General features: G+C 45.8%; 1 protein-coding gene across 1 annotated transcript in view; it reads right to left on the bottom strand.

Moving 5' to 3' along the window:
• LOC118792186 (centrosomal protein of 170 kDa protein B-like) overlaps positions 1-18,646 on the bottom strand; it is a 33,931-nt gene that overhangs the window by 10,411 nt on the left and 4,874 nt on the right. The window contains exons 3-9 of the mRNA XM_036549949.1: positions 14,491-14,580; positions 12,674-12,752; positions 10,958-11,016; positions 10,193-10,322; positions 5,249-5,362; positions 2,231-2,743; positions 867-1,894 (exon numbers count right to left, since the gene is read on the bottom strand). Coding sequence (XP_036405842.1) covers positions 867-1,894; positions 2,231-2,743; positions 5,249-5,362; positions 10,193-10,322; positions 10,958-11,016; positions 12,674-12,752; positions 14,491-14,580 — 2,013 coding nt within the window. The remainder of the gene's footprint in view (positions 1-866; positions 1,895-2,230; positions 2,744-5,248; positions 5,363-10,192; positions 10,323-10,957; positions 11,017-12,673; positions 12,753-14,490; positions 14,581-18,646) is intronic.

Here is an 18,646-nt window from a genome sequence, read left to right as displayed (position 1 = left end):
TCTAAAACCTGTTTTTTGCAGAACCTTTCAAGAGTATTGCAGAGATTATACCACTATCTGAAACAAACACTCATTTCTGTGTTGTGCATATTGGGTGCAAAGGAGAGGGTGGTTCCCAAAGCTTTAAGGATTCATTCACTCTTTATATCACACAAAGTGATATCGTGCTGAAGTCTAAGTATCACATGGCGTGCCTTGAAATGCTAATAGCTCTGCTGCAACAGCAAGAAAAAAAAGCGAGACTGTGTAGGACCCATGAAAAGAAATGCTTCAGAGGATATGCTTGCGCATGTCAGCAGGAGATTATTGGGAGATTAAATTTAATTCCTGAGCAAACCTCTAAACCACATGCGTCCTTTTAGCAGTATGACTGGACTTAAAGTGCCCAGTGCTTGTAATGGCTGGGGAACTCCACGTAGCAGCTCTACACATTTAGCATGAAATGCTATCCATGGAGGGAAAAAAAGAATGCTTTGTGCCAGAGGTAATGCTCGCTAAGAACAGGGAGAAATGTGTGAGGTGAGAGTTGGCAAAATGGCTTTCTTTAAATATATCTGGTGCTCAGGATACTGTCTTCTGTGTTAAATTATTGTGATCTTGGAAAGATAATGAGACAAAAATGAGGTGTCGTGTCAAGCTTTTCAAAGAGCAGTAGGTGTAAAGTTTTAATTCATCAAATCTGAGGTCTAACTGCTTAAAAATGTACAAGGTTTGTAAACACCATATAACACTGTTGAATTTTGTTGCCTTTGATTAGGAAGAACCTTATCCCAAAGTTTTCCAAGCTATTCAATGATCTAGTGTATTTGACCTGACCATGCAATCAGAGGAACTGCAGTGAATCACATGGGTTTGGTTGTGCTGACCTGGTCGATCATGTTGCGTGCCTCCTCCACTTCCTTGTCCTGGGACTCTGTCTCGATGGTGTAGGTGCCCGCATCGCTCAAGCTGTCCTCTTCTTCACCCCGCACTTTCGAGGTCTTTGGGTCCACAATGCGAGCACCCAGGGGCAAAAGAGGGGAAAGGGTCGGCACAGGGGCATGGATGGGGGACGGGGCCTGCGTAGGGGTGCGGGCAGAGGGCTGGGGATGGGGGATGGCAGGGGTGGGGGGGTGGAATGGGGTGGACGGGTGGGAGGCTGAAGTGGGTTGAGGGGGGGACAGTGGGTGGATGTGGGAGGGAGTGTCCATCACTGGTGGGGCGGACATGGGTGGGGGTGGACTCTTCTCCCTGGTGGGGGTGACCGCGCGGCCCGTCTCCTTCAGAAACTCGGCTGCAAACTCCTGGGCCAGCTTGGAGTTCTTGCCCACGCTGCCGAAAGGCTTGATGGTGATGCTGGAGGCGGAGCCCGAGGCGAGCCGATCGTCCGTCCTCTCCCGGTGCAGGGAGCTGGCCCTCTGAGGGGCGCTGTGGCCGTGGCCCTTCAGGGGGATGGTGACCTGCTGCGTGGGCGGGATCTGCCCCGCCGCTGCGAGGACGGGCTTCTCTGCACCCTTCCTCCTCTCCAGCTTGGCCTTGAGGGCGGAGTAGGAGTCAGCGTGGGCAGAGTTGTGGGTGAAGGACTGCGAGCGCTTCTTGCGCGGGTTGTCGTCGAAGAACTCGATGATGAACGCCTGCTGGCTGTGCAGCTCCTGCGGGGGCGGCTTGCCCAGGCTCTGAGGGGGCGAGCCGGACTCGGGCGGGGACCGGCACGGGGCCTCCGGGGCGGCCGGGGGAGTGGGCGGAGTCAGCTGGCGCGGAGGCAACTGCCGGGGCGGGGCTGGCTCGTGGGAGGGGACTGATCGGGGAGGCGGGGATGTCTGCTGAGCCCGAATTGGCTGCTGCGATTTGCTCTGCTTCCCTTTCAGGATGGGGTCCTCAGAATCGCTCTGGGTCCCATCATCATGATGATGTCCTGCACATGAAGATGCAAATATGTTTAACATCACAATGAACATGTGGCATAGCGGGAATATGCTTAACTGTATATCTTTAAGACTGGTCATATGATACACTACATCATGCCCCTAGCTTTGATATTGACACTGACAGAGCCAGACAGTCAGAGATGAGTAAATCTTGACAAGTTGAAGCTATGCACTCAATAAAGTCACGTTTGTCAGGAATCTGTGGTACTGTGCTTTCATTCAAAAACCTTCCAGTGCTTGACAAGAATACAACAACAAACAAGAATACAACAACACACAAATTGTTTTTTAGTATAATGCTAACTAGGGTTTGTTGCCCTGACCTTTGAGGGTCTTGATGTGCATGGCCAGGTCACTCTTAGTGCTGCACACATCCTCGCACGGGGTCCTCCTCCTCATCATGCTGATGTCGCCGTGCACCAGCCAATCGGCCACCTTGCTCTCCGCCGACATCACCTCGGTGGGCGTGGTGACCTGCAGCTTCTTGGGCAGCTTGTGCTGCCGGGAAGAGAACTTGGTGACGTGGTCCTTGATCTTGATCTTGCCTGGCCTGCAGTCGTCGAACTCGATGGTGAAGGAGGCGTGGCTCTGCACCACAGGGGGCGTGGGGCTGGTGAGGGTGGGCGTGGGCAGGGGCAGGGCATCCGTGTCCTTGGTGGGGATCTCCTGGACCTCCCCGTCAGGGGACTTGGGGCGTGGCTGGAACTCCTTGGTGGGGATCTCGAAGTAGCTGGGCTCCCGGCCATAGGAGTATATGGACTTGCCCTGGGAGACCGGGTAGTCGGAGAGGGAGGCGCTGATGTCCGACTCAAGACCAGAGCTCTCCTTTGGGCTTTCTGTGGGGACAAAACAAAAAGGGTGTTATCGCACATAGGCTGACCTGAGGAGGTTCAGCTAAGTGACATTTCACCTTCCCAGGGCATGTATACAAAGTGCATAAGATCAACAGACAACTGCTCTATTGTCGCAATTTCCCTACCCATTACATTATTGGCATTTAGCACATACTCTTATCCAGGGCATCTGACCTAGGTTACAATTTTTGTATGTCATTAATTTATACAGCTGGATATTTATTTAGGCAATTCTGGGTTAAGTACCTCGCCCAAGGGTACAGCAGCAGTTCCCCAGCGTGGAATCGAACCAGGAACCTTTCGGTTACAAGCCCTGTTTCTCACTATGCTACACTGCCACACAATCATTTACACAGTAGACTTGCTTTATATTTGCTGGGCAGTTAGAATATGTGATGTGAATCATCCTGTTGACATGCTTAGCATATGCCCTTCATTATGCTATGACATTTTTGTTTATTAGCTTAACAGAGCATCTGTATTCTGTGTTCTGTATTCTGCAGAGATACAGGCAATAAACATTCTCGCTGCATTACTAAAAATCAACAAAAAAAAAAAAGATGCAGAATCCTTATGGCCGCCGAGAAAGACTATGCAGCTTTGAAGGTCTCCGTCAGCTAGTAAGTGAGCGGTGAGTTATGTTGTTCATTAGTACTGAATTTATTAGCTTGGCAGATGCCACCCCCCCAATGACTTACACGGCTTCCATCCAACATGGTATCCATTTATACAGTGCAGTCTTTACTGAAGCAGTTCAGATTAAGGAATTGCTCAACCTGTGGTGGTGCCTTGCCTTCGAACTGAACATGCAACCATCTGTTTATAAGCCCTGTAACAGGTAGACCACACTTCCGCCCACCTTGCACTAGGCCTTCCATCAGTAATTAAAACTACTGTGAGCTAGAGATCGCTTGTTTGATTTGTTCTGTGTTGTTCATGTTGACACAGGAGATCATCTCTGCCTATAAAGCAGAGATGCCTCAGTTTAAGTTTGCCTAAGTGGACACAATGGGACCATTTTTCTGGCTAAAACAAGGCAATACCAGAACCTCCTAGTGGTTGTAGATTACTGCAGCAAATGGGAAGAGCTCTTCCCAATGAAAGAAGCGAAAACCCTATGGACTGCCATTCTCATTAGTGAGATATTCACTTGTTAGTGGACGCCCATGTTTTTAGTTTCCAACAGTGGTCCAACAGGAGTAGACAGTTCACCTCTCTTCACCTCAATCAAGCCTGCTTTGTGGAGGCAGGGTATGCAGGATTCATCACGTAGGCTGGGCCCTTGGGACCCACCCAAGTTACTGGCTTGGCTATGCCCAAAGACATGCGCATGTAGCAGACGAAGAAAAATAAGTAGCGTGTGGTAGAAATGGAGGTGGCAAAAAAGAGAAATTTTCACTGTACCTATGTGCTGAAAGAAAAGAAACCTATTATCTTGTCCTGGCATTCAGCTTCCTGCCAAAGGCTTAGTTTTGGACTGCCACTGCATTGCTCACCAAGGCCTAGGGAGATTTCATTGGAGAATATTTGCTCTTATTCTGACATGATCTTTTTCGTTGCTTTGTGGATCATATTTATTGAACTCTGTGGACCTTTGCTGGAAGACTTGGGAGATTTATGAAATCTATCCTATTCTGGCTGTTTTTTGACACTGCAGATTTCTGTTCTTGTTGGTGGGATTGCTTTTTTCCACATACATGTTTTGAGACTGAGAACTTAAGATCAACAATTTTTTCTTGTTAGTTTTCTAAAATTTAATTTGGTGAAATACAAGGCAATGGGCATATGATATATATTTGATACATTTCTGTCTGTGTTGATGAATACAAACATTTATAGTACAACATTTGTTCCCTCTCATTGTACCCGATTAGTCACGTTAAACAGTGGTTTACTCAACCATTATAACACAACCACAGCAACTTAGTTCTCTATGGCCAGCTCATGCTGTTTCAGTGGTTCTGAGAGATTTGAGGCATGTCAAAAAAATACTGCCCCGGACATTATGCTCTAACCAGATCATGGCACTCTGACTTTGAGACTGTCCAAAGTGTTTAGCGTGCACTGAGCGGTGCAGTGCAACCTGTCCTTTCAGATACATGAGAGTGACCTTGCTTCGCTAAAGGCTGATTTAGCCCAGCTTTGTTTTGACTTGGTGTGGAAGGAGTCTTGCTCATCCTTTTCCCAGCAGACAGTTAAACTGAAACTTCAGGGGCTGCAGTCAGCCCAAAGGAAACAAGCTGAAATCGAACAGCCCATTGAAGGTGAACGGATAGAAAATGATTAAAGGGCTGAATGATTAAAGGCATTTCATAAGGCCCTGAGATTGAGCTGTGAGGGGCTGGTGGGGGAGTGGCGTTTGAGCCGGAGCGGATTCTGAAGGGCAGGAGGACATTGAACCTATACAGCGCCAAAAGAGAGGCCATGGCGATGGAAACCCTCCCGGAAGGGTGACATGACGCTTAGCCCCACCTGACGGGGACTCACCTGGGTGACCCTCGTCTGGTCTGCGTCCCTCGTGCCGGACCTTGTTCCCAGCATCGTCCTCCCCCCACCATGAGGGCTGGCCATACAGAGGGGTGGGCCTGGATACAGGAGGGTCTGCGCGCACACACACGCACACGCACACACGCACACACACACACACACACACACACACACACACACACACACACAAAAGGAAAAAGACAGGGACACAAGCACACACAAACACACAGGCGCAAGCACACACAGACACACACACATGCACAAATACACAGACACGCACACATACACGCGCGCACACACAAGAGAAGTGTCAGAAGAGCAATAAATATATCACACTGCAGCAATCCTCTACACTGACACTTTACCGCCCATTGGCACACATGACTGGGTTTTCATTAAAGGGACCAGGACTAGTGACTGCCACAAAGGAGTAAGCCATCTTCACTCACCCTTTCCAATCTGAATGGGGGGGGGGATGCAGTCTGCATGTCATATAAATGGGCTGAGGAAGCAAGGAACCTGAGTGGCTGACAGGGCCAGGGCTTATCTTGAATTCTGTACATCCCCTAGACAATATCAAAGGGTCATTACCCACAATCCATTTCTTGCCATGCTGAGTGTGAGTGAGGCAAATAGGCAGGCTGGTATGACTCAGCTGGGAATTAAGCCTACACATTCTGGGGTTAGGGGAGACTCTAACCACAAGACCACTAACGCACACCGTTTAAAACAGAAAACACAATGTTTCACGTGACATTAAGGAGGAGTGTGGTAATAGAAACAGTGTGGCTTTAAGACAGTCCGCCGAGAGGGAGGAGAAACAGCAAGTAATTAGACCAAATCTTTTCCTCCCAGAGGCGACGGCCGGAGACAAACGGAGGGACATCGATCTTCATGTGCCTCCTGTCACACCAAGTCCACCCAGAGCGCATCTATTTATACCTCTACCACCAAAGAACTTTGCACGCGAAGGTCAGGAGGGAGTGGGCTGGGCCGTGCCACATGCATATGGACAAATGTCACACGGTTGCATGCTGCTGACCTCAAAGATCAATGCAGGTCAGAGGCTCACCCCCACGTGGCACTGCAACACCAACGTCAAATAAACCATGAGCTTTCAGTGGGGCCAATGGCAGTGGAGGAAGGGTAACAATCTATTAACGTTTAGATCAACACTTTCTTTTAAATCTGAATGTGATGGAACTTTAGAAAGAAAGGATGAAGAAGCATTTTAGGAACAGGGAACAAAAACCTAATGTAGTTATGCTTTATGTTTTATTGCATGGTTTAATTACAAACATAAATCCAGACATTGTAATAAGCAATCTGACACACAGCATAGGTGTTTTAAATGTCAAAGAATGTTATGTATGTGTGTGCATTTTCACTCTCCTGTATAAATCTTATCATATTCACCAACTTTTGTCAAAATTAATGTTAGATTTATGTTACATTTTCACTGTAAAATAAACATTTTCATCACAAGACAGGCAAAATTACGTGATGGTTTCTTTGTGATTCAGTTAGATGTGTCCTTTGCGTGTTTTACGTCCTCGTTAGATTAAAAAGAGCAGGATATGTACTGACACTGCACTCTAATGAAAGTGTGTTGTCGGAACACATAGGAATATGCAATTACAACATTATCATTTAGTCACTGAGCATACCGCCCTGTTTTATTTAGACTTGACTGTGTTTAAGGTCACAACTCAATTATGTACAGTGAGCCAGGAAGCTCAGTTTTTTCCAAATGTCAGTCCCTATGCCAAATACTGACATGGCCTTGGCAGTTATGAAGGACAGAAAAGTATCTGATAAAACCAGGGCTGTAGGCCATGCATTACGTCTCTTCTGAGCAAATTAACTAAGGCATATTTCAAAAATCATCTCCTGATATGGTTGACAATACTTTCATGTCACTGTGATGGAGGGCATATTCTTTCAGTGACTGAATACCAAAGCTGCCAGAGAAGGAGATTGACTGCAGATTGAAGGAGATTGAGTCAGTGATTATTTAAATATGAATTTCAGAGATGCAGATAACAGAGGAACTTTGCAGTGATTCAAAAGGAGGGGTTGAACATCGTCACAAAGGGTTTGATTCCACAAAAGCTGTTGTTGTTCTGGTGATGTCTAACATCTTGTGGACCAGCTTGGGGACCAGGACACCACCATGAGGTGTGCTCCCATCCCTTGGCAAAAAAGGCTTGATGGAGGAAATAAAACAGGAGCACGGGACACAGACTTTGGGTGAGACAGCAGTTGCCATGGAGACGAAGCATGACATCAAAGGACGGGGGAGAAGGAGGGGGGGTAAAGGAGAGGGGGATGGGGAAAGGAAGAGAGGGGCAGCATGAGAGTTTTGGGGAGGAAGGGAGAAAGACAGTGACCTTTGCAAATGTTGAAGAAAAAAGAATTTAAGGAGAGTAGTATGTTAGTGTTGCCACAAATATGAGTAAACACATTAATGCTGATGTTACAGGTTATGAAAAATATAGGACTGCACTGTGTGCGGGGGGAATGGGATGAGAAACAAACATGTCATCTACACCAGAGGAAGGAAAGCTTGAGTCAGCCTTTTGAAGAGGAGAACAACCTGACCTTGATCATTTGTCCCATAAAGAGTATACCACCCACTAAAATGCTTAGATTAAGAAATCCAATTAGATTAAACCAGAGTAACTCGACTGCATACAGGTACTTCATTTAGAAATGTTACTGTCATTACGTTACCATTACAATGGCAAGCAGCAATGGTAGATCATTCATTTAAGGCAACAGCAGGGATAAGAACAACTGCATGTTTTTCTTTGGCTTCACCTTGACATGCTGATACAAGAGCACACCCGTCACAAGACATTATCATTTGCTGTCTGCATGTTATTTTTACACAGTTTTTAGGTCGTTCTCCATTTACGTCCTTTCCTGGGGACGGGGGTGGGGGGGGTGAGACGGGACAGCAGCAAAGTGTGACAGACGCGCCCCGCCGACCAGCTGAGCAGCCTGCTTGACACATCCTCCAAACCCCACCCTTGACGACCCCTCCCCCCACCCACATCACTGCGGGAAGCAGACTGAATCCGAATGGTTAGCGCTGTACCGTCATCAGCAAACAGGAGACACCGTTTCTCCCCTGTCACCAGACGGGAGCTCTAATGATGATGAGGCTGGTGACCGAGACGGCCAGCACGTTGAGAAGGACTCAGAACCGCCACCTGGCCCCATCCAGACAGACAGCATTGTGGAAGACATATGAGGCAATCAAAGGAGTCTTGGACACAACGCATAATGCCCTTGTAATGTGCACTGAAGCCCCAGGCTGATCCACCACGCAAGTGTGTGGCACACAAGACATTAATCTGCAACTGCCATCACTTCTCCTACAGCCACACTTACAGGAGAGCCACATTAATGCACCCAAAGGGACAGAGATGTTCCTTCTGATGCTCATTCATTCTGGTTCAAAACCTGTCAGTCACTTTTTACTGGTTAATATTGGCCTGAAGGTTTACTCCTATACAATTCCAATAAAGTAATTAAAAAATAGTGCACAGTTCCAGATATTACAATTTTACCCATTCTTTCCATGATATCTGCTTAACAATCTCATGCACAATCTAATGGTTACTGGCACACTGATTAGAATTAATTACGGATTATTAAATTGGAATGGTTAGGAGCTGTGTCCTATTTGTTTCTCTTTTATGCCATTTTACCCCCCCCCCCTTTTGCCCCCAGATTTTGAACCTGCCAGCTGCACATTTGGTGGCCCTCTCTGCAACGTACCCCCATTTTCCAAGCTATTCTCCTTTCTCTAAATGCTTCCTTGCTTAGACAGCAGTCATGATACCCCCTTCTGTAACAGTGAATATTGAAGGCATTGTAAACTTTAGTGTCTCACGACCAGATTTGTGCTGTGAAAGAATAGCTCTGTTAATTATTCATTTGCTTAGCAGGCAGAACTTCAGTTTAATTTATGCTGCATCCGGTCAGACAGATGGATTATACTGTAGCGATTCAGGTTAAAGACCTTACTCAGTGCAATGCCTCTACTGGGACATGAATCTGAAACCTCACAGTCACAAACCACTATGCCACTATATACATATGCAATTGGTTCGCTTGTCTGAGCGGTGCTAATTGGCTCATAGGTTTGCACTGGGGACCAAAATGTGGCCTAGATCTGGCCCTGGAGACCCCCTTACACACAGGCAGTGTTCTAGAGGAGCCAGTGCCAGCAACAGACTTTGTGTTAATACCTGCCCTCAGGCAAGCACGCCACACTTCTTCAGGGTCAGATGTTAATGTATCAAATGAAATAAAGAAAGGGGAAACCGTTTGCATGAACCAATCGACCATTAACGGGAGCTCACCCATCTCAAACTAATGTAGGCGCTCAAACTAGGTGCCTGATGCGAAAATCACAACCATAATAATCTAAATAACAAATATCTAAATATCTCAAAAATGCCTTGAAAAGCGTCATCAGGGACCTGTGTTTGGGGTTTCATTATGCAGTAGTTAATTTATATTTATGCTAAATAATGTTTCCACTACAACAAGCATTAAGCATAATAATTCATATTGACCTCAGTATATTCCACTTTGCTGTAGATACAGTGTGCATTCCGGCTCTAGATAGAGGCACAACCATACGATGCCGGTGTGGTTCACCTACTCTTTTGGCAGACTAAGCTACTGCCAATCTGGATGTGGCAGCAGCCATATGGCGGCTACCGCAGAGAAGGCAGGATGAAAGCCAAAGAAATCCCAAACTAAACAAGGGGACTGTGAGTGGGAGAGACCCAGCAGCTGCGCTGGTAGAATTCAGGTACTCAAGAAGTCAGGGTTCTGTTAATAACTTTTGCCATATACTGCACTTCCACCAAACAGGTGTGATATGTCACGATCAGAACAGGTCGGGTTCGCGGTCGCAGGGCTTACCCTGCTGGGCCCTGCGGTCAGACCTCTCCTGTTTGGACCGGGCGGAGTCTGACCCCCCATCCAACAGCTCCAGCCTCTTCCCCTCGGACGCCTTCAGCCCCATCTGCAGGTGGCTGGTGTACTTCTCATGCTGAAATGGCAGAAAGCAATCAGCAGTTAACACCAAGTGGACTTCTGTTACCCTGGCCACCTCAGAACAACCCAGCCAACCAAAGCCACACCCCAGAACACTCGAGAACAACCCAACCTGTCCTAACCCTGTCTGAGAAAAGCTCAGAGAACAACAAAGAGCACTGAAGAGTCAGACAAATGAATGACTGAGAGACTATGGGAACAGCTAATGTGGCATTACAAAAGGTGAAACCAGAGGACATTCAAAATATACAAATATGATGACACACAATGAAAGACAGACGTAAAACAAAACAAAACAAATCAGCAAAACCACTGATATCAAACAGCTGTACATTGATTTCAAATTTAAAACGGAAATAAAACTGCTAAAAGGGCAAGCATTAGATGACACATTATGAGGGATGTCTATGGTTCATTTTTTTTTTCATAGAATGATAAAAAGCATGTCATTAATAGTTTATCAGTAATGTCAAAATTACTTTGAAAAGTATTAAGTGAAGAAAAATTATGATTTTCACAATGACACAGATATAAAGTGCACACGTGTGAACTCCCCCCCTCCCCTCCCCTCCCCTCCCCTCCACACACACACACACACACACACACACACACGCACGGAAGTGCATTCACCTTGAGTGCCTCCTCTGGAACCTGATGTTGGCTCCTCTCCAGAACGTACACATGAGAATGTAAGCAATAGGTTAAGGCCCAATCCAAAGAATCATATGCAACATAAATACTTCTGTAAAAACACTACACTGTTCTATACTTCCTTACAGTATCCTACATAAAAGCTACATAACACCTTCATGAAAAATTTAAGCCACCTGACACAGATTATAGGGCTATCACAACTGTCAGGGCATGTTATGTCACTATTCATTTCATAAATGACAATACCATGCTATTCTGCTACTATAAGTGTATGTGCAATTTTATATGTGGAAGTGTATTTCAGAGTTTTATGTATTTGGGTACCTGGAGGTTTACTTGCATGTGTGTAGTATGTATTGGCATTATATTTGGAATGTCATAGTCCTTAAATTGTACATATTACATGTCAATCTAGGCACACATTTGTGATCTCAGCACTATGTTCAGCGCTGAAGCTTGTTCCTGTGTCATTAGTGGTGTCCAGCTTTCATTCCACTTTATTAGATGCACTGTGTAAATTGCTCTGGATAAGAGCATCTGCCAAATGACAATGATGTAATGTAAAAATGTAGGCTTACGTCATAATGACGTAACTTGATAGGGATACATGACTGCCTATGTCACTTGGTCTAAGTGTTCATTAATGTATCACAATGCTAGCGTTGCACTTATGAAGGCTTAATGCAGTTCCCACGCAGGGCCGCTCACAGAGTGTTATCTTTGCAAATGTTTGCCCACTCTGAAATTAACATGATTTTCCCCATAAGGCTTTCCCTTTTCTAATACAAATCCCACTGCAAGCCAGGGTCACACACCATCACGACCGTATGTAATCTACACACTGAATCCAGCCCAGCAGGACCTGATTTCCCCTCTAGCCCTCAGACAGTGACGTTCGTTGGGTGTAAAGTAAGTTTTTTTTATCAGTAAATATACATGTTGTGCAAAAAAAATCCAATCCATTCCCTTGGGTGACCGCCGCATGCCAAATTACTCACAGTTCCAATTTTCACATAGCAAAAAAGAGAGCACAGGTCTAAGAAAGGTTTTTCTTCCCCCGCAAACAGGAAACCAAGTACATCTGTTTGCTCACAGACACACAAAGGCTTAAAAGAGTGCTAGTTCACACCAACTGTTCTTCTGAACTGAGTTTGTGTCATTGAGGACTACTAGCTTGGCGGCAAAAGCTCTGGTCCTGGCTTCTCAACGAAAAAAAAAGAACTCCCATTGTCAGCACTTCATTATACACTAGCAATAAGAAATAAATGAGAAATTGGTTCTCTCTAATGCACTCACCAGAGAGGCGAGGGACTCTACACTATCATGCATAGAAAATGAGCTCTTACGCACGTCTCTACTTTCCTGTATTTTCTTTTTACTCTTTTTCCAGTGCAAGAGCGCTGAAGCAAGATGAATGGCCTTCGAAGATATTCGAGCGACTCGCAGCCACCTCATGAGCCAACAGAGGGTGGTAGAATGATAAGAGGAGCGGACCCTGGCCAATGAAACCCCCCTTGCCCCCAGAAGAACAAAGCCAGTTGTGCTCTGTTGCTATCTACTCCTGGTCGCTGTCATCAAATGACAGAGCTCAGACTCAAGCCCAGGTCTGAGCTATAGGACCCAGCCTGAAAAAGCACCTCAACTTGCTGAGCCACTTAGGAGTCTCCAAACATGGGCGTAATAAAAGGATATCATATCCAAAGCGGATGACATCAGAAAGCTTGAGGGTGACGTAGGTCTGGTCCGGAATTCTCAGATCATTCACAAAGGTCTGTGAAGGAAAAAAAAATATGCAATTAAAAAATAAAGATAAAAACATACACATCATGCATTAACAAAGCAAAGGAATCTCCATGTAAACGTATTTATTAACAAAGTGCTTGGGTGACAAGGGCCTGTTCATTGCCCTACATTGTCAAATATTATATGTCTAAGGTACTATAATAATTAATATGCTGATGACAGCAGCAGGATGTTTGACCACCAAGAAAAGTCTTTTCCAGCTGAGACACTTCCCATTATTCACTTATTCCATTGTACTGCATGAAAGGTTGGCACAGTTGCAGGGGCGGGGCTCAAACTCGCCAATCACAGGAGAGGAGGCAGTGAAGGGGAAAGCATCACCTTTCTCTCCCTCCCATTTTATTGTTTATCCTCATTTTGCTGACAGGTACACAGATGGGGAACCTACTGGTGCCTTGCTAATGGTGTCCTAGGCATTGAACCCACAGCCCCTCGGGCCAAAGCCCTGTATCTCTGCCACCTCTGCATGCTACCGACTAATATGTGGCTGACATAATGTGGCCGACTACAGCAAAAGCGACTTGGATCCCTTCCACGTCGTCAATTTCAAACTCAACAAGGTCTGTGTCAGCACATCGCAAAGGACACACTCAAATTTTCAACGGCTGCACCTGTTAGCCCCAAGATGTAACAGCAGCTCGTGCTCTCTAGGTGCATCAGTTGCTTTATCAAAAGCAACCAATTTCCACATACTGATAAGGACTTCAGGGCTCTTCTGATTAGCTTCATTACTGGTTGTTTTTAGTAGCGCATTTCCCTCCAGGCTAACAGCTGAGACAGAGTCATTCTCCATGAGCTCTACCAGGCAGATCGCAGTAGAATCCAGCACTCAGTTCCAAATTCCACACTGCCTCTCAGTTCAGACTTGTCTGGTGCTTTGAGCATTTATCCAGAATATGGAGGAAAGTGGTGTCCTGAACCTTGATTTATGTTTTCAGTCCATTTCTTAAGCCTCCTTTTCTACCACGTTTACTTGTTTTGTGTGGTAAAAATGCCAACTGTAAAAAAAGGCTTGTGAAGGTACAGCGGCTCAGATGAAAATTGCCTCTGTGTGAAGTCAGTGGCGGAGACGCACCTGTGGTGCCACATAAAGCGTGAACAGGTAATCTGTCACTCAAAACCAGAGTGAGAAGAAAAAACAGGTATCACAGACAAATTTACACCAATGCTATCAGGCGGGTATCAGACACTCTACTTGAGGGTCCTTCAGAACAGTAGAAGGGGTTGACTGCTCGAGTGGAGGATGAAAACGGCAAGTCTTGTGTCAGAAGCCTTTTGAGTGTATAATGAGAAGCTGGACAGATTAAACTGTGTTCTAAAGAATGGGCATATTTTTCTATGGAATCTGTTGGTAATCCTTTACAATCTTTAGCGGCGCTGATGCAATGTACTGTAAGCTTCTTACCTCTTGTTCCATGTGTAGGTATTTCGATTGCATTCATTCAAGTGACGTATGCTGTCTCGTTCAAGGCCAAGCAAACTTCCCCTCATGTGGGATAATAGAGTCTCACTGCATTCTGTACTGCGTGGCTTAGAAAGCCACATTAAATAATAATGTTTAATTTAATCCCTCTGCATTACAGCGAGGACACATAGACTACAGAAGGATCCACAATACCATGTTTGGCTGGTGCATGAGAAAAAGCATCCTATTTTAACAAAGAACAGAGCCCTTTCTCCACCACCCCTGCCCCCTCCTGACTTACCCCATTCAGGCTGCCCAGGTCCTTCACCAGGTGCTGGTCGGTGGCTGGGTCGTAGTTAATGACGGCATGCTGCTTGTCCACGCTGCGGGACTGCAAGTTATGGGAGAGCAGGCTTTTAATCTCAACACACCTCTGGTAAACCCATTACCCCCACAGACACACACTGTCAGGCCCTGACATCCACCCAAAGCACACACAGACATCTTATAGTGACTAGAGGTAACAGCAGCCCTGAAATCCACACACAGACATACAGCACACACCTTACAGTAATTATTGTGAAGTGCAACCTGTAATTATCCATACACAGCACAAAGCTTAGAGTAACCACACCCAGCAGGTCACAGCAAGGAAAGGGCCTTAGATAAGACTGTATGCTCCAATGATCTCTGTCTTTAAACTGTACCACCTACGAATGGAAATAAAATGAGGAAGCCTACAACTCCCATAGCATGATTTAACGCCAGCAGCCTTAGCTTATTCCTGACAGTAACTTCATCTGTATATCTGCCAGGTTTGAAACCCTTTCCAGGAGCCACACTTGGTTGAGGGCAGAATGATCACCCAAGGGACCATGATGCCAAAAAAGACATTCAGAGGTCCCTTTCCCCCTGTCCTCTTCGTGCTAACAAACACACATACAGATGCCAGATATGGCCATCAAATGCCAAACCCTCAACCATAACCTTGCCTGCCCTTCCCCGGCTGTACGGGCATACATCCATGGACTCTGCTGTTTAAAAATGTCACGTGAAAGCTGAAGCCCTAACCAATGCACTTCCCTGGCAGTTTCAGTATTTCGTTTAGGGCTTTCAATACCAATGGTCATCTGCACTTCAGATTCATTTGTTAGAAATTGCCCACCAAGCCAAGGCTTCATTTTGTGGCCTGACCATGATGGTGAGTACGTTGTGTTGATGGGATACAGCCAGCAGCTAGGCAACAGTAGTTCCAAGCTACTCCTCATCTAATTCACAGCAGCTGCTCAGAGCAAATGCTGCATTTACTTCATGACGTGAAACACAGTTCAACACACCTTTAGAAAATTCAAGTGCTTTCTGTTAAATTTACAGCAGTTTTCTTCCTTGTTTGCCACTATCGGTGGTTTGCACCATTTCTTTATGGCAGGCTCGCTTTGTGAGAGTTAAAGAGCTGATTCACTTCTCTCAGGAACAAGTCGATAGTTCATCATTACAACGCAATGCTTTGGTAGGCATCTCTCAGCAATCCTTGATTAAGAACGGCCTTGATCGGTCCCAGGGCAAGTGCCCCATCCATAGCCACTGCCCTTGTTAAGACGGTATGGACACTTTCTGCCCTTTGCAACTGATCCTGGATCAGACGTAAAATTTTAGGGCTGAGAATGGGGGGTGTATCCTGATCTAAGATCTGCTGTCAAGGGGCAAAATTTCAACAAGCTGTTCAAAGGGTCAAAATGACCTACTTCCTGGAGAAAGTGGCTTTGAAAATTAATACAAGTCATTGTCCCAATTACCCTTCTGGCTTAGTGCACTCTGAAGCCAAATTCTCATGGATAGCACCTCAAGAATGAAAAAAAGATAAACACAACCTAAATATTAAAAGACATTAAACAGCATGACTAGGCATACGGGAAATATCCAGCTGCCTCTACATCTGAACATATCATCTTCCAGCCTCGTCACTATCCGTACAGCACTCAATGAAAGGAGAACCTACACTGATCAGATCGCCTCTGTCACGGGGCCCTGCTTCAAATGACAAGACTAGTCCGCAAATTTGAATTCCTTTCAAGTGTGCGGCAAACAAACAGCACACACAAGACCAGCAGTTATTACAGCCAGGGTAAGTACTTCTTCCACTCAGCCCCCACTTCAGTTTGCTCATTAGAGAGAGGAGCAGGGCGACGGGCCATTAGAGGGTATATTACTGACACTGATTCATTCATTCATCCATTCAATCATTCATTCGGCTGAGGCTTGCAACACCAGTGATTTCCAGGCTCTGAAAGCAGTTTCAGACTTTGTCCCACACAAGATACAGCATGAAACAGGATTCTGGCAGTTCTGTGGTGTAGTAGTACGGAGCAGGGCTTATAACTCAAAGGTTAACAGTTTTGATTTCCTGCTGGGGCCCTGCTCTTGTACCCTTAGGCAAGGTTCTTAACCCAGAATTGCCTCAGTAAATATCCAACTGTATATATGGATCAAGCGAAAATGGTAACCCACGTAAGTTTCTCTGGATAAGATCGCCTGCTAAACAGCTAAAATGGAAATGCAAACGAAACCAGAAAATATCAGACTCCAGAACCCTAGGCACTATTCACTGTAACCCAGACTCACAACCTGGGCCAAACCTCTCCCAGTCTCCCCATTAAATATCTTACAGCCAAGGGTAGGAGGCAAACTTGGAACGTTCTGCTCCCGTGTACATATGGGAACTTTGGGTCATTCTCTTAAAAACGGCAGTAATCTACCTCACAACTCTCAGTAACACTTTACTTGAAATGAAGCGTAAAATTTATGTAAGCTTATATGGAGAAGTACCAAATCAGCAGCGCCAATCGCACATCAGTGAGGCTGATTTGTGAAACCATGGTACGACCAAAAAACTCTTTCCTTTGGGTTCATTTCCTCACAGTGCCATCGCCCCCCAGGTTCGTTCATAAACCGCATTGTCTTATCCCCCCCCCTTGAAGTGAGTGCCCTTCCGTCTCGTTGCTATTGGCAACTGCTGTCTGGGATACCTTCAGTATCAGCAGCTCTGCATCACGAGAGGAGATCTCTATGCCCGTGCTGCAGCTGCAACCGACAGGAATGGCACTGGTGAACGCCAAAAAAACAAAGCGCATTTTTGGGAAATGTTTCACCGTGTAGGGGCATGCCCAGTCCCACCAGAGCAGACATCATTACCCAGAGGACCCAGCAGGTACAGCTCAGATCAAATGGCCTCTATTCACATGTAGACTCACCCTCTGGTACAGATTTATGAAGACTTTGTGACCGAACGTCGTAACGAAGTGCATCTATTAAGATTTAATTCAGTGACAATAAAACAGCGAGGTTCACGGAAGTGCCAGGTTGAACTATTCCCAGAGATCCATCGCATGCAGTCACCTCTACTGTAAGTCACCAGAACATTACATTCCTGCAAGACGGTTGCAGGTCGAGACTTTCAGGTCGGCAAAGCTGATCTTACCAGTTCGGCATCTCACGTGATTTCTACAAAACGTTCCTGTTTGAGCACGCCACTTCCTTTACCCTCCAGTGCTTGGGGGCCACTTCCTCCCCATGCTAACATGTTCTCAGCCAGTCTAGACTGGAACAGTTGACACTGTTGTTAACAATGATGGACCAAGGCTCATCCAAACCTTGCAACAGCAGTATGACTATGGACAGAGAGAACTCCCAGAGAGAAAAAACAGCTGCCCATGAATTAAAACAGCTGTTCTTCTAGCTTAGCAAACATAAAGTGAACAAGAGAGGGGGCAGGACATCATGTGAAATTTGTCTCCTTGTTTAAAAACCATGCCAGAGGGAAATCTCCCGGCATGCAAGCTGATTCTGCACACGCACTCGCACACACTCACACACACATACACACACACAGTCCAATCCCCACTGCACTCTCCCACAGACTGCTTTATGTACACACACTCTAAAGTGACAGGGTCTGGCACATGCACAGATACGAACGCCTGACCTTGCATTCTGTTAGCACAGTCAGCCCAGTGCGCAAGAGATACAGCCTTACAGCAGCAGCATGTGGCTCCTGGCACCGGTGCTCAGGGAACTACAAACAGCAGAGATGCACAACTTCCTTCTGAACGATAATTGGTCCTGAACCTGGTCTGGGTGATTTAACAACCACCACGATTATACTGAGAATTGGCCATTAACAGCTGATTTTCCATTTTTCTGTCCATAATTGTGTTGAATGTGGTTGTGTCACCTTTGAGGACTTGACAACGAAGAAGGATAACAATAAATCATTTTCATTAAATAATTTTCATTGTAACTAAAACATCGGAGATGCTACAAATAAAAGTATTTAAATAATATCAAAACTGTATAAAGTAATAAATGTGAATATATAGCCACAAAAGGCAGAGAACAAAAGGCAAAAACAAATGGGTGCATGTACAAAGGGGTGATCCTTATTCAGACTGTCTCTACTT

This window comes from Megalops cyprinoides, chromosome 17, assembly GCF_013368585.1.
Source record: "Megalops cyprinoides isolate fMegCyp1 chromosome 17, fMegCyp1.pri, whole genome shotgun sequence".
Classification (NCBI taxonomy): domain Eukaryota; kingdom Metazoa; phylum Chordata; class Actinopteri; order Elopiformes; family Megalopidae; genus Megalops; species Megalops cyprinoides.
This window is presented reverse-complemented; position numbering and strand designations above follow the sequence as displayed.